This window comes from Rhyacophila brunnea, unplaced genomic scaffold, assembly GCF_057557595.1.
Source record: "Rhyacophila brunnea isolate RB1 unplaced genomic scaffold, BYU_Rbru_1.0 scaffold_2, whole genome shotgun sequence".
NCBI lineage: Eukaryota > Metazoa > Arthropoda > Insecta > Trichoptera > Rhyacophilidae > Rhyacophila > Rhyacophila brunnea.
The window spans coordinates 3,645,516-3,660,835 of record NW_028232859.1 but is presented as its reverse complement, the minus strand read 5'-3'; the positions used below and the strand labels follow the sequence as shown (position 1 = coordinate 3,660,835).

At 32.1% G+C, this 15,320-nt stretch overlaps 1 protein-coding gene across 1 annotated transcript; it reads right to left on the bottom strand.

Moving 5' to 3' along the window:
* Positions 1-3: 3 nt before the first annotated feature.
* On the bottom strand, positions 4-3,973 carry LOC147071692 (peptidyl-prolyl cis-trans isomerase-like 3). The gene is made up of 4 exons (XM_085946877.1): positions 3,693-3,973; positions 3,413-3,511; positions 2,085-2,203; positions 4-182 (listed from the first exon to the last, which is right to left on the bottom strand). The coding sequence occupies exons 1-4, from the start codon at positions 3,831-3,833 to the stop codon at positions 56-58; spliced, it is 486 nt and encodes a 161-aa protein (XP_085803003.1). The 5' UTR covers positions 3,834-3,973; the 3' UTR covers positions 4-55.
* Positions 3,974-15,320: the final 11,347 nt, after the last annotated feature.

Below are 15,320 nucleotides of genomic sequence, written 5' to 3'. Positions count from 1 at the left end.
GCATAATCTTCATAATATATTTATTTTTAATAGTAGGAAAGTATTACAATTAAGTTTAAGCAGCTAAAGGGTTTGCATGTATAGTGACTGACGATATTCTGGTTTCTCCGAGGGGTTTGAAATTTTTGGCGTTGACAGGCAGCTTCTCCAGCTCATCCAAGGCGTCAAAACCATCAATCACCCTGAAACAATAAGAATGTATATTTTAGATCAATAATAGAGTAATTAGTAAACTACATTCCCCAAAGACATTGATTGTTCGTTCAGTTAGAAGCCTTCTATGATATTCGATAAAAGGCGATTTCAGTTTGACGTAAGTGCCACTTTTAATATGCATGTAGTAAATATTGGGTCATGCCGTATTTAAATTGTTTGAAATGAAACATTTTTTTTTTAAATTTAATCCAAGATACATTTTATCTCCATTATTATTTAAGATTCTTGATATAAAATTTTCAATTCATTGGCGATAGAATTTTTTTGGTTTTGAGCTGAACGACAAATTCTTTTGGTTCTAGTTAATTTACATATTGTTGTATTTTCTTTGTTGAACAATTTGAGGTGGTAAATAATATTATTTTTCTTTAAAAGTTTATACTGTTAACCAACCCTACAGTCTCTAACTAAGTGTAAGGCCTGAGTGGACGGCGTTTGATGGGGCGGCAGCGACGGGCACAACTCAAACATATAACCGTGTGTGAATTGTTTGTAGACAATGTCTTTTTTTGGGAATTCTACACACAGTTATACATTTGAGTTGCCGCTGCCACCTCGCTGAACGCCGTCCACTCAGGCCTTACACTAACGAGTCAATAATTTAAATTTTGTGTATAATGTTAAACTTTTTTGCAAACTGGAAGATTGCAATGAACACACTGATAAATGTGCCTAACATTTGTAAATAAGTATGCATTCAGCGTCTGTAACCACATTGCAACTATTACATTTACTGGCACTGGTTACTAAGAGGGCTTTTCCACCATGTGAAATATGAATCCAATGATTGGAGCGTGATCAATCTCAGGTGTTATTGCATAGTATTTAGGTAGATACGGCAGAATGCAGTCGATGTAGTTACTGTACAGATTCTGGATTACAATTACAAAGGTAGTCTAGTACAATCTTTCTTAACCTTTTTACATCCGTGGACCACAAAAAAATAAAAAAATGTTTTGCGGACCATCAACATTGGAATAAAATAAAAAATATTTATATATACACTATTTTTGAAACAATTGTCGAAATATAATACAACCCCACTTGAAATGTTGGGTTTCTAGGTAACTATTTTTGAACTGCAGTAAATTTTTGCGGCCCACCCAAAAATCTTCACGGACCACCGGTTAAGAAATTATGGTCTAGTACAGTGCTCTGCAACCGGTGTGCCGCGGTGCGCTTCCAAAAAAACATAAATAAATTTGTATATTATACAATTCATACTTACTAGTCAAATTTGCGTACATCGCTGGTAATATATTTGAGCACCTGCATGGACTTAATAAAACAATGCAAGGTCAAAATGAAAATATATTGACGTGCTCTGATAAAATAGAAGGAGTTAAGACAAGGATCTCTACAAATGTACCAAAGGACCTACCAGACCACCATTGAAAACAAGCAATTATTAATCATGGATCCGTCTCAAAAACATTAAACTTTGCTGCAAAAGGAATTTCATCATTACTTTCATACAATCAATACGACTGGATTCGAAACTCTTTTGCAACCAATGCCAGAAAAAATATGCAAAATATGCTAGAATTTTTTTTTTTTTTTCCCGACCATGTTCAATTCTGATAGGATCATATGGGCCTCCACAGAGTGGAGGTTTGTATTGAAAGATTTTGTTTTTTACGAGAAATGGATGTCAGCCACTTGCTCAACCTATTAACACACACAAATTGAAAAACAACAGTATTTACTCCGAAACATGATTTCTAGACTTACCAACATTTGACAGTAAACCCCCCACGATAAAACAGTATTAATTGCTAGAAAAGGTAAATATTTCTCAATAAATTTACGATAAGAAGTTTAAACGACAGACAATAATATTTTATAAATTTAGTTAGGCAGGCACTTACTTTCCAAAAAGCGTATATTTAAGGTCGAGATGCGGTTGGGCAGCATATGAGATGAAAAACTGGCTGGCATTTGTATTTGGGCCATTGTTGGCCATTGATACCATTCCTCGTGCAGTGTGCTAATCAGAAATTAGAAGACATCATTAATATTATATATTTAGCAGTGATGAAGGGCCAACATAAATAGTGCACACTTTGTCTGTCATGCTATTTGTTTTCATTGAACTAAGAATAAAAATTGCAGATACAGTCGAACTTGATTATTACGAGGAAGATGGGACCGACTGAATTTGCTCGTTATAAGCATTACTCAATATATCGTTATATAACATTTTTTGCGCCACATTCTATTTAAGCATAGAACATAAAAAATCTGAAAACCATCATAAAAATCCCCGAAACAAGCATGGCATTCATAAACTATAAAAGAAGTTGTTTATTGTAATGAAGAGCCGCCGGCGCTGGTAGGTACCTACTGACTTCACAAAGCTTGGATTTTTTACATGCAATTTCAACCATATGCGTGGATAATTTTTCAATGTTATCGGGGAAAACACCAATTAGGTACTTAAGACACTTAACTAGTGTCATAAACGTAATCCGATCCCAGTGGCATCGGTCTAGTTAACTGCTCGGTCGGATTTTATTGCTTAGGGTTGAAAATGTTGTTTTTAAACAATCGACACATTAACAGTTTTGCTCGGTATACCCGAGAAGCAGGTCATCGAACGTTTCCTCATTACATCCGAGATCTCGCTATCCGTGATCGTAATAACCAAGTTCGACTGTATTTGGTTAGATTCAAAAATTCAATTAAACCCTGTTTAATTCAAACTATAACAGATTTTATATCTATTATGGTTTGACTTTGGTAGGGTTTAATTGAATTTTAAAAACTAACCAACATCATCTGCAATTTGTAATCTAGTTCAACAAAAACAAAAGAGTGTGACTGCCAAATTTGTTGTGCATTATTTATGTCGGATCTCCACAGCCTACATTGTTCACACAGTCATGATAACTCGCCAAAGCATGTATGTCGCGTCAGGCCACGGATGAGTTAACTCGCGGGTTCTTGTAAACGTCATAACTTCTGAATGAACTGTTTGTGTATATTTTCTAAACAATATTTATCATTTTAGTGTGAAAATACGATAAACTCGAGAAACATATTGATTTGGTAAATTTTCACAAATATTTATTATTCTGTTCCTATTTCATATTTTTTAAGGGATTTATTTTACTCCAAAAATAGCTGGCCTACAAGTGTCCACCTAGTAAAAATTGGGCTGGCAGTGATAAGGTAAATGAGTATAAAGAAAAAGAACCTTCAATTCTTCTTTGAATTCATCCTGGAACTTCTTGCCCCAAATGGAGTTTCCGCCTTTCCCTGTCCCAGTGGGGTCTCCAGTTTGGACTATGAAACCCTAAAATATACCAAAAAGATTAGCCACATGAAATATACAGCTAGCTGACATGTAGGATACAATTTGCGCTAAATCAGTCGATTTAAGGTTATGTTTATAATGATAGTTGTAACCGTTGTCACAGTGGTCAAAACCACATACTTTTGAAATAGGTACGGCATAATCACTTGAAGTATCTCACCTTAATGTTTCGATGAAAAAGGCTTCCGTTGTAGTAATCGCTAGCGCACAACGCAAGAAAGTTCTCGCAAGCTTTTGGACATTCCTCACAGAAAAGTTCAATTTTAATATCACCCACATCCGTATGCAAGGTAACAGACATTTCTTTGTTCAGTTATTTAATGGAGTAAATTATTGTTTGATAGTATAAAATTAAATTACCAATTTATACACACTCACAAAATGCTCACAACAAAACATAGATTTTGACAGCATTAAATTTGACGTTTGGCTTTGAGTATTGCCAGTCTACAAAATAATATTCCCTATCTTTCCTTAACTAATTCATAATTTAGTTGACTGGCAATACATCTATTATCAAGCCTCGTGCAATGATTCCGAACTCTAGGTGCAAGCTCGTGTGCCTAGAGAATTTTAATAAACTTGCGTAAAAGCAAAAAACAAGCCCAAATTAGGGGATAATAATTAAAATCAATACCTATTTCATTAAAACTAATATTATTCGAATTTGAGTCCTTCAGATAAGGTTTGTTCTTCTTTCTTCGTGTGAGCTGCTAATCTACTAATTTGTCTCCCTTCTTCCTTGTCGTTAGTCGTTCCTCTCATTTTATTCACTATACTTTTAGGCCATCCTCCCACGGCACAACTGAAGTCCGACGGAACTGAAACTAAAATTCCAGCCAGTATCTAGCTAATGTATTTCAATGCCGGCTCCTCTTGGCGAGACTGGAATCTCTCAGCTTCAACGTACTCTTCTGCGTACTATGTACGATATTATAAAGATATTAGGTAGGTACGTCCAAAATACTATAATTTTTAATACCTATTGGAGAACAATGAATTGTTATCCTTAAGATTTAATTTCTACATTAAAAAATACACGAAAAGGAAAATAATTTGGCGAGCCGAGAAAAAAAGATGCTCGAAAGAGGTAAAAAAAAGCCCGTTACTTTGATTTAAAATTATATAGGTACCTATCTTGAATTTACCGGTAAGCATTTTTGGTCAAAAGAACCTTAATAAAAAAAAGCTTCGGAATTTTTCAAATTTTCCATCATTTTTTCTGTGAGAATCAAAAAACCTATAAATTCAACAGATGACACCCCATACTATTATTTTTGCCAAAATACTATAATTTCTTGGACCGCGTAATATAATTCGGTGTCAAAAATATTGCAAGGCTGGTTCGGGGAGAGAACTTCAGTGAAGAACCGTTTGGGCCTACCGCTAGGAGCTGATCCCCACACGACCATGGTGGTCAGGGTACCGGTCTTAAAGACAACGGTCAAGGAATCGATGTTTCCAAAACTGTACTTGACTCGAGTGTCAGAGTTGCCTCTCACTACACTCGGTTTTAATTGACCGTTTCACGAGGCCCTACGGTTGATGTGAAGCATCAGCGGTTTTTTACTCCTGAATGTCTCATCCCGAATTATTTATTAATATAATTGTAATTCTGCATGTCATAAACACGACACTTCGCTCGATGTTATATAAAAAAAAATCTTGAACACAGCCTTCTGTAATCATGAACCATGAAATTACAAAACGGATACAATTCACTGATTAAATAAGGTGAGTTGGGGTAAGTGTGACATAGAATCTAATGAGATGAATTTCAACCTGGTTCATGATGAATAGGTGTGTTTTAAACAGTTGAAAACTTTACTGTAGGATCTACAAAAGCATTACAATTAATATGTACAGGAGGAACCCACTATATATCTTACTATAATACGTCATTTTAACATTTTTTGATTACTAATCAGTTTGTTACACTTACCCCAATATTGGGGTAAGTGTAACTAAATTCATCTTTATTCCAAAAGTACTTCAAAACCATAACGTATTACATGCATAGAAAGGTAATATTTTATTTAATGGATATTGAGTCTTGAGTTAAAACTATAGTATAGAATTTCAACAAAAATGAACTAAAACATTTTTTTTTGGGTAAGTGTGTCATACTGATGTAGTGATATCCCGAAACAAAAACGACGTATTTTTATTAGTTAACGGAAACACTTGCTTTGTCAACATTATAAATATAACATGCCTTGTGGGGACAATCTTTTAAATTCAGGTTTATGATTGTACTATTTAATAAGACAAGTTATAGTACCAATTGATTACAAAGAGATCGCAAACTTTTTTGCGAGCATATTCCACGGAAGGTGGTTTTTTTTTTAAAATGATAACTTATTTCTTTTAATAAAACCTATAAACCAATCGTGTCCGGGTACTTAGTTTTTAAACAGTTTGTTAAAATTATTTTCTTTAATATACTGTCCAATTAATTCGAGGTCTACCTACTTTTATGATACAGAAACCATGCTTTTCCAATGTATGCAAATTTTCTGTCAAAGAAGTTTCAATCTCTATTGGGTAATATTGTACTTCTGCTAAAACTGTCTTCTCTTCTTTCGTAAACACAAGCAATAATTAATTGTAGATTGTGGATCCTGTCAACTATCTCTTGACAAGTTTATAAAGAAAACACCTGCTAATACGCCTCGTTAACTTTATCATACCTATTGATAAATAAATATTTAAAAATATGTACACTTTTTGATGTATTTTTTACATCCCTCTAATTTCGAACATCCAACAATCGAACACATTTTCAGGAATCAATTATGTACGAAAGTCGAGGGCCACCTGTACTTGTTAAATAACCATATGCATCCAATGTAAAAAGTTGCGTAATTTTGAGTCTTCATTCAAGTTTGGTTTTTCTTGAATTTTCTATTACGAGTGATTTATGCGGATGGCAGGCCTATTTGAAATCAATGTAATGCACCTAGTCCACCTTGTCAAGTAGTTATGTTTGTGTATGTACTAAGCGTTCTCAAACAATTTTACATTTTTACAACAACCTGCATGGTGTATTTCGTAGTGCGCTTGGCTGTTAACCGAAACATTGGTAGTTGGTACTTTCATCTGTAATGGTAACATCATAGTCTGAAACACTTTAGATTAAGTTTCCGATTTTACTGAATCAAATTTCTACTCAGGGTGCGTGATCTTAATGGAATATCATTTTAGATTGCAATTGTAAGACGCCATTGATTATAAGACGCACCTGAAATCATTCAGGTAAACTAAAAAAGAAAAAGCAAGTGTTTTATATTTGATGCTATACAGTACGTGTTTGTTGTAAGCGTTGGATTGATAATATCTCAACGTATTGAATTAAATTTGATTCATGATGTGATGTCATAAAGTAAAACAACTTTTTAAAATGTGTACTTCCTTATTTTTATTTTGCTATCACACATATTTAATAATAGATATTATAATATGATACATAAGTAAATGTTCAACAATCGTTATATTGATATATAAAAAAAAACACATGTACACAATGAATTATTACAATTATTGTTCAATTTTAACTGCCATTTATGTGCATTACAAGAGACACACAAAGTAACTCACCATTTTCAATCAGAACGAATTATAGACAGGAAATGTTTTTAAATAGCTTTCAATATTTTGTTATCAGTATGTCGATTCTATACTTATCGACCGCTAAAGTGATAAATATTATCAAACTTAGAGTAGGTTTCTATCAAAGTATTAGCACTTATTGTAACAATTACATTAAGTTGGTTGTTATTGTTGCTATAAGTGCTATATTTTAACAGCACCAGCAGCCAAGAGGGCTGTGATAAAATTTATAGCGAGATAGACAGTTTTGACTGTTTAGACGGCTAACTTATTGTAACAATTATTATAATACCTCAATACAAATATGTAATAAATACTATCACTTTATCACTTTAGCGGTCGATAGTCACCTTGTGTATTTAGAATAGAACCGCAGGTAAAAGGGCTGAATAAATAAATCAATGAAAAGAATAATCATTCTAAACAGAAATAGAATATTCACGAAATAAGTTTTCAAATAAAATCATATCGGTTGGCTCGTCTCCTATAAGTTAGTATATTTATTATAAAATTTTGCGATCAAAATTTAAATATAACATTTACCGAGAGAATAAATAGATCAACGAATTTTGCAAACAGGCAATAATTCTCATATTCGCGTTCATATTATTATGTAGGAAGAAAAATAAAAACATAAGTTATTATTCACTTAGGTACATACCTAAGCTGCAAGTCGTTTTATTATAGAATGTCCAAATGGTACGTGTAAGTATTCATTAATATAATTTAAGAATTAAAGTTTTCAACAAAGAATAGAAAGATTTTTAATATGTGTATAAAATAATAAATCTTAACCATTTTGATGGGGTGTACATTTTGGTTTATTTTTTTCCTTCCAAGACGTTAATATCTAAAAATTAAATCACAACACATATTATCTTATCACAGAAAAAGAATAAGTTGGTAAACACAAGTTTATTATTCTTGGTAATAAAAATTATTTAATATCATGAATATTAATAATATTTCTCCCCAATAAAATTATATTCAGAAGCTTATAATAAATAGTTGACGTAAATAATGTATTTTTATCTTGACGGATGATTTCTGTAACATTTTCTTTAATAAACATATTAATTGAATCCAACATTTTTGTATAAACCAATATTTTTTTTTAAAATCCTAACAGTAAATACAGATTATTATTAAAATTAGTTTGAGCTAAGTTTATTTTACTTTTGAAAATCAACATCTTTTTTTTATTCTCTTACAAACTAAATGAGCTATTTAACAACACAATCAATTATTATTTATAATTTTACATATTTTTTTGGTGAAAATGAATAATTATTTGATTTTGTGATACAGTATAGACAAAATGTTTTTACACGCGCGAACAAGTTTGGTGAAATCACAATCTTTCTAGCCATATTTTCAAAATTGTATGTACATTCAATAATATTAGGCGCTAGGAAAAATAATGCGAATTCATCCGATATCTAATGTTTGTTAAGACTTATTTAGAATAATTCCTATGCAGTCAAATCTCGTTTTTTATTTATTTTCAATGTTATAATAGTTAGCTTATTCCATACGTCGTCGTTGAGAGTACCTAAGCACGTTTGCTGACAATTAACTGAATTGATTAATGAGTAAATAATGCAGCAAGCTTCTAACCACTCGCTAAGTAAAATTATATCTATTACATGAACTATTAACACAATAAATTTTGAATATCACATTTTCTAAATTTGGATTCAAAAAACTCGGTGACTAAATAAATTTATACACTGCTAGTTTTTAATAAAAGTGTTTTTGATATAAGAATAAAATATATTAGAACTTAACATTTCTAACATTAGTAAATCTTTCTTTACCGACTTGATCTATTTTATATTAGTCATTGAAGTGTTTTATACTGCCCCCATAAGCAAAAACACAGCTAATGGGAAAAAATGAAAAATTAAAGTAAGTATAAGGTGACATACTAGATAAAATTCTGAACATAATTGCATAACAAAATAAACTGCAAATCATTTTTTTTCATATAGAAATCATCATAATGTGTTCATTACTTTTGCAAAAATGTTAGGCTTTTCGATGCAACAAAACAGTAAATAATGATTCATAAACAAAAACACAGCACATCTATCGATTTGCTGTGTTTTTTGCTTAAAAACGCTGGCCTACTGTTTTCTTGTTTATGATTCTAGAATTTTTACATAAACGTAATACCGCATGTAACTGGTAATAATGAGATAACCTCAAATTAATCATTCACTAACTTCATATCGCCCTACATTTTTAATGATATTTTAAGACTCAAAGGTGATTTAGTTCGAAATTGGACTAAGAATCGTGAAAAAAAGATTCTCAACCTTTTTTTGGAGAGTATGCAATTGGATAAACTTGATCAAAATGCTGCAAAATCCAATGAAATTATAATGGCAAATAAAATATTAATGACCAGTTAATCACTTTTTAATTACCACATTTAAATATCATGCTAATTATATCTAATGGCCAACTACTGAAAACGCTCCAGCCCGTTGTTAGCACTAAATGAGATATATTAATTTTAATCTTAATCTATCATAAAACACATTTCTAACTAACTAGTCTTATTAAATTAATGATATTTGTACTTATGTCTCTGAACATTTGATATTTAAAAATAATGCAAAAGGAAATTCATCAATATTCCTTTTTTCCAATGCGAGCCGCATGGCTGCTTCTAAGTTTAAATTTGTCAACTGGCTTCGATATTTGTTTTTTATGAAGTGCATTTCACTGAATAATCTTTCACAGTATACAGTAGTAGGAAAAATTGACAATATTAACTCATTTAGTGATGACACTGCGACAAGCGCGTTTGGCGCGAATGGCCATTAGATATAATTAACATGATATTTAAATATGGTAATTAAATATTAATTAACAGGTCAGCAGTTTATGGATCATTTTTGAGCGTGGAAAGAAATTTAAGACAAGTCATGTGTAATCAACCAATTTCATAATTTTAAAAATACATTTTTGAAATATTAACCATATATATATAAATATATGTAAAAACCACTAGTGTAGACCCTACATGAAGGACATGATGATTGTCAAAGCCGTCAGAGGCAATACATTTAAAATACAAAGCTTCGTTTGATATCGCTTCTGCGTAGCACGATATGAGGTTTTTGACTAAAACTTCTCTCCTTCATATACCAAAACCTCAAGTGTACGTTGCACCATGTGGAGTAACAAAGGAAAATAAGAAATGCATAATTCAAAAATAAGGAAGAGTATTGCCTACAAATAGGATGACGTTTTGGGAGTCTTCCCACCAAAACTGACGAATTTTGGTATATTTAAAAATATATATTGTCATTCCAATATAATTTAATAAATAAAATACCATTACATTAAAAAATAAGTATTTAATTTTTTTTAAATATCCATTACAATTTAAATTATAAGCAAAAATACATATTTACTGTTTTTTTTCCTTATGAAACTGACATTATTCCATTCAAAATCATAAATAAAAAGACAATAGTGAAGTTTTATAATCAATATTTTTGTAATTTTGCCATTTTTATGTAATCAAAATATCAATTTTTAAATAATCTATTATAAACCGAAACATTTATTAAAATTGATTAACTTTTAATGAAGCAGCAATGAAAAACATGATAACCTCTCTTTTCTCAAAATTGACTTTTTCCCATTAGCTGTGTTTTTGCTTATGGGGGCAGTATAGTGAAGCTGAAACATTCTTTTTATTTGAAATTGTCAAAAAATAATAACAGCTTCAACATTTCGTCGCTATAGGATTGGTTTCCCGAATATCTGTTTTTGTCCAAATCGACCTTTTAATGCAGAATGTTTTTTGTATCTAATTGGACTAGAACCATACCTTTCTTTAAATTACTTTGTAATGGTAATAAATACATCATTCATATGCTGTAAAAATAACAATTTAAATATCTCCATGTATTTAAATATAGGATTATGAAATTTGTTTTTCGTCTCCTGAACATTGGTCTATTAGGGAAACCAATCCTACAGTGACGATTTATTAATCACACTTTATAGAATTTGTTAAATCTGTTTTCGGCTGAGACAAATATATATTTTAAATTAAATGTTCCAATATTCCACAGGACAGTTAATAATGGCATCGACTGATATCCTGTGTAGTACTTTAATTGCCATCAATGATGTCTTTATGTAGACTTTCTGACGTGTGACCCTATGTGATGATCTCTGACGGCAGTCTAATGTTGTTTTATAATAGATTGTTCATAACGTTGAGACGATTTTAATGTTGGCACTGGGAATATATAAAAATTACTTATCTCATCAAAAATTATGTAATTATCAATGTAATGTTTTGTTTTATCTAACACATAACAAGGAATAGGGCACTAATGTTTCCAATAATAGAATTTATGCTCAAGATTGAAATGTCTATACAACGGTATTATAGTTATCATTTCAATCTAGCATAGAATGAAAGGAATTTGCCATGGCAATCGACACTCTCCTTATTTTATATTAAACATTACTAAAATTACATAACAAGCTGATATGTTTTTAAACATTGAATCTAAGTTCAAAAGACACTATCTAACACAACAATCAAACGAGGAAGTAATATTATTACATTGTTAGGTATTGAATTATTTTATTTTATTTGATTGTTAAGCAAACATACTGAACCTGAATACGTTTAGACGATTCTGATTAGTTTAAAACTGAATAGGCGATTTATTGTTCTGGTTTTATCCTTAGCAATATTCCTTTTCCTATTAATTAAGTTCTCGATCCGAGTCGGAATGAAATTAAAAAATAAAACAGTTTCTTATTAGGTAGGTACTCATTTTGTATTATTGTAATATAAGATACGATCCCACATTATAATACGACAGACAAGTGTTGCCTGTGTCAAAATATTACAAACCATAATTACGTTAGTCATTTATAATTTCATGTTGGCTCAATAAATTTAACACTTCTATTTGATTCTACCTACGCACAACATCATACTTACAGAAAGAATTTATTTTCCGGGCTTTTTAAAATATTTATTAATTGTAATATATTAAACTAAGCACCCATGCTGCATGTGCTGACGGGTCGGAGTGTAATTTAGATAGGTAATATTTATTCTTGCACACCTACATGAATAAATTATAACGAAAATAGTTATTAACTTCTCAATGTTTCATGCTTAGCAGTAATTATAATAAATATGTTATAAATCTGATTTTGTCTTCCTTGTTGATCTGCAAACTTATGGGTGCTACAAAAATTATTTAGAAGAAATCATGAGCGCTTTTTTCATAGTATTGCCATACAGAAGAAAGTGTTATTCATTGTCAAAATATATTTAAAATTTTGTTTATTACATACTGCTTAAAAAATAATTGTATTATGAGATAAAATTCATAGTCCTTTTTAAGATGTGGTTTTCTTTTGTCAAGACAAATTAAAAACAATCTGAATTTATGTATTTATAGAATATAATATTAAAACAATTGTAATTAATTCATTACAATAATTGTTTGTCATTATTTGGCTTGGGTAATTAATTTAAACACGATGAAAAGTATTACAATATTTAGGACTAATATATAATAACCTAGGTACTTAGATTACAAACAAAATGAGATTGTCACTTGAAAATTGTATCAGAAATCAATTTTGAATATCGGACCTTACCAATAAATTCATTATTAATGAAGGGATTGAAGGTAAATATGCCGGAGAGTACTACATTATTAACATACATTTTATATTGCAGACAGTTTATCTTAATACGAGGGTGGGTCAATAAGTCCTTAGAAAAGCCGACAAGAGGCGCGACTAGTACTGTAAGCGGTTTGTTTTCATGCAGCGGCACTACCGATTCAGTATGCTGCGAAGTTTCAATCAGATTGGTCGGGTTGTTGTGTGTTTCTCGTACATTTAAAAAAAAAATTTGCTTGTTTACAAAAATGGAGAAAATTGAGTTTAGAGCTGTTATTAAACATTTTAATATAAAAGGGTTAACAGCAAAGGAAATAAAAAATGAGTTGGATTTAGTTCACGGCACATCTGCTCCTTCACTTGCAACTATTTATAACTGGTTAAATGAATTTAAACGTGGTCGTACATCAACAAAGGATGAACCACGCTCAGGACGTCCTGTAGAGGTGACTACACCAGAAATGATCAATAAAATCCACGATATGGTGTTAAGTGACCGAAGATTAAAGTTGAGTGAGATAATTGAGGTTACAGGGATTTCAAAAGGTAGCGTCATTTCTATTTTACATGACAAATTGGGCATGAAAAAAATTTCTGCAAGATGGGTGCCGCGTTTGCTCACAGTCGACAATAAACGCAATAGGGTGGTGGCCTCTAAAGCCCTGTTGTCGCTCATGCAACGCAATCCGGATGAATTTTTTCGTCGCTTTGTGACTGTAGATGAAACATGGATACACCACTATACTCCCGAGACGAAAGAACAGTCAAAGCAGTGGATTGCGAAAGGCGAACCATGTCCAAAGAAGGCGAAAACCGTAAAATCAGCTGGTAAGGTTATGACTACTGTATTTTGGGATGCACGTGGAATTATTTTCGTTGACTATTTGGAAAAAGGAAAAACAATAACAGGGGATTATTATGCATCTTTATTGGACCAACTAAAAAACAAAATTGAAGAAAAACGGCCTCATTTAAACAGGAAAAAAATCCTCTTTCATCAGGACAATGCCCGTGTTCACACATGTTTACGATCAATGGCTAAAATTGAAGAATTGAAGTTCGAATTGGTCGACCACCCACCGTATTCGCCAGATTTAGCCCCAAGTGACTTTTTCCTTTTCCCAAACTTAAAAAAATGGCTAAGTGGACAACGTTTTTTTTCAAATGAAGAAGTCATCGATCGGACAAATGCTTATTTTGAGGACCTTCCGAAAACTTATTTTTCTGACGGTTTAAAAAAATTGAGAAACGTCTAACCAAGTGTATTGAGCTCCAAGGAGATTATGTTGAGAAATAAAAAAAAATACAAAAATAAAAACTGTTTTAATGCTTTTTTCTAAGGAATTATTGACCCACCCTCGTATGTAGATAGGTAATGAAATGGAATATCCTTTTGTGTCACGTGAGATACTTTTTGTTCCAGTGTTTTAGTCTACATAATACTATGATCTCCTGGGAGTTTTACCACTATTATTGGGCTTCACGGCCTGTTGTGGTGTTTAAAGAAACAAATAATAAAAAAATTTAAAAAAAAATCAATTTGTTTAAAGCGCGTTGACACGGTCCAAGTACGATCCAAGTACACTTGGACCGAGTGCCATCGGAAGATACGGTCAACAGTTTCATATGCCTTGGTTCTCTCATAACTCGACATAATGATATTACAGAAGAAATCAACAAGAGAATCATGTCTTGCGAATAAATGCTACTTTGGCCTGTTAAGACATTCTAAGTCCCGCATACTATCTCGCCAAACTAAAAGCACTCTTTACAAGACACTTGTAAAGCCAATGCTCACCTACGCATCGGAAACCTGGACATTAACTTTGCGAAATGAACGAGCCCTGAACATCTTTGAAAGAAAAATTCTTTGCCGTATATATGGACCGATCAGGGACGGCACCAATCGGAGGAGAAGATATAATGCTGAGCTCTACGGGCTGTACGAAGATTGCAGCGCAGTTCAATCAATTAAGATTGGGAGACTGCGATGGCTAGATCATGTGCACCGTATGAATGACAATGAACCGGCAACGAGAGTGATGTCCAGCAATCCAATAGGGCGTAGAAGAAGAGGCAGGCCAAAGATTCGCTGGTTGGATGGAGCTGCCAGTGACTGCGGTATTCTGGGGGTAACGCATTGGAAAGCGGCCACATTGGATAGGGACAGGTGGAGGGAGCTGTTGGAGGAGGCTAGGACCCACACCGGGTTGTCGCGCCCCTGATGATGATGATAACCCACCGCAAGTAGAATAATGGTGCTGATCTTATATTCCAATCAGATGTATGTTCAGACTCATTTAAAAGTAACAATATGTGAATGTATCAAAACACAAATTTAACCATTTTGTTTTAACAAATACTTACCTACCAAAAAGAATCTCCTGTGCGTATACCACATTATTATCTATATAGGACTGTAACTATTTTTGTAATAAAATAAATATATATTAACGATACGCTACTCTCTGACATATTTACTGGATTGAGACTATAA

Bases quoted from the DNA above. Each gene is read 5' to 3' on its own strand.
- LOC147071692 (XM_085946877.1), bottom strand. From the start codon at position 3,833: ATGTCTGTTACCTTGCATACGGATGTGGGTGATATTAAAATTGAACTT. The intron at 2,204-3,412 runs GTTCTTTTTCTT...ATTTCTGATTAG, and splicing joins AATTCAAAGAAGAATTGAAG to CACACTGCACGAGGAATGGT. The intron at 183-2,084 runs GTAAGTGCCTGC...TTATTGTTTCAG, and splicing joins AAATATACGCTTTTTGGAAA to GGTGATTGATGGTTTTGACG.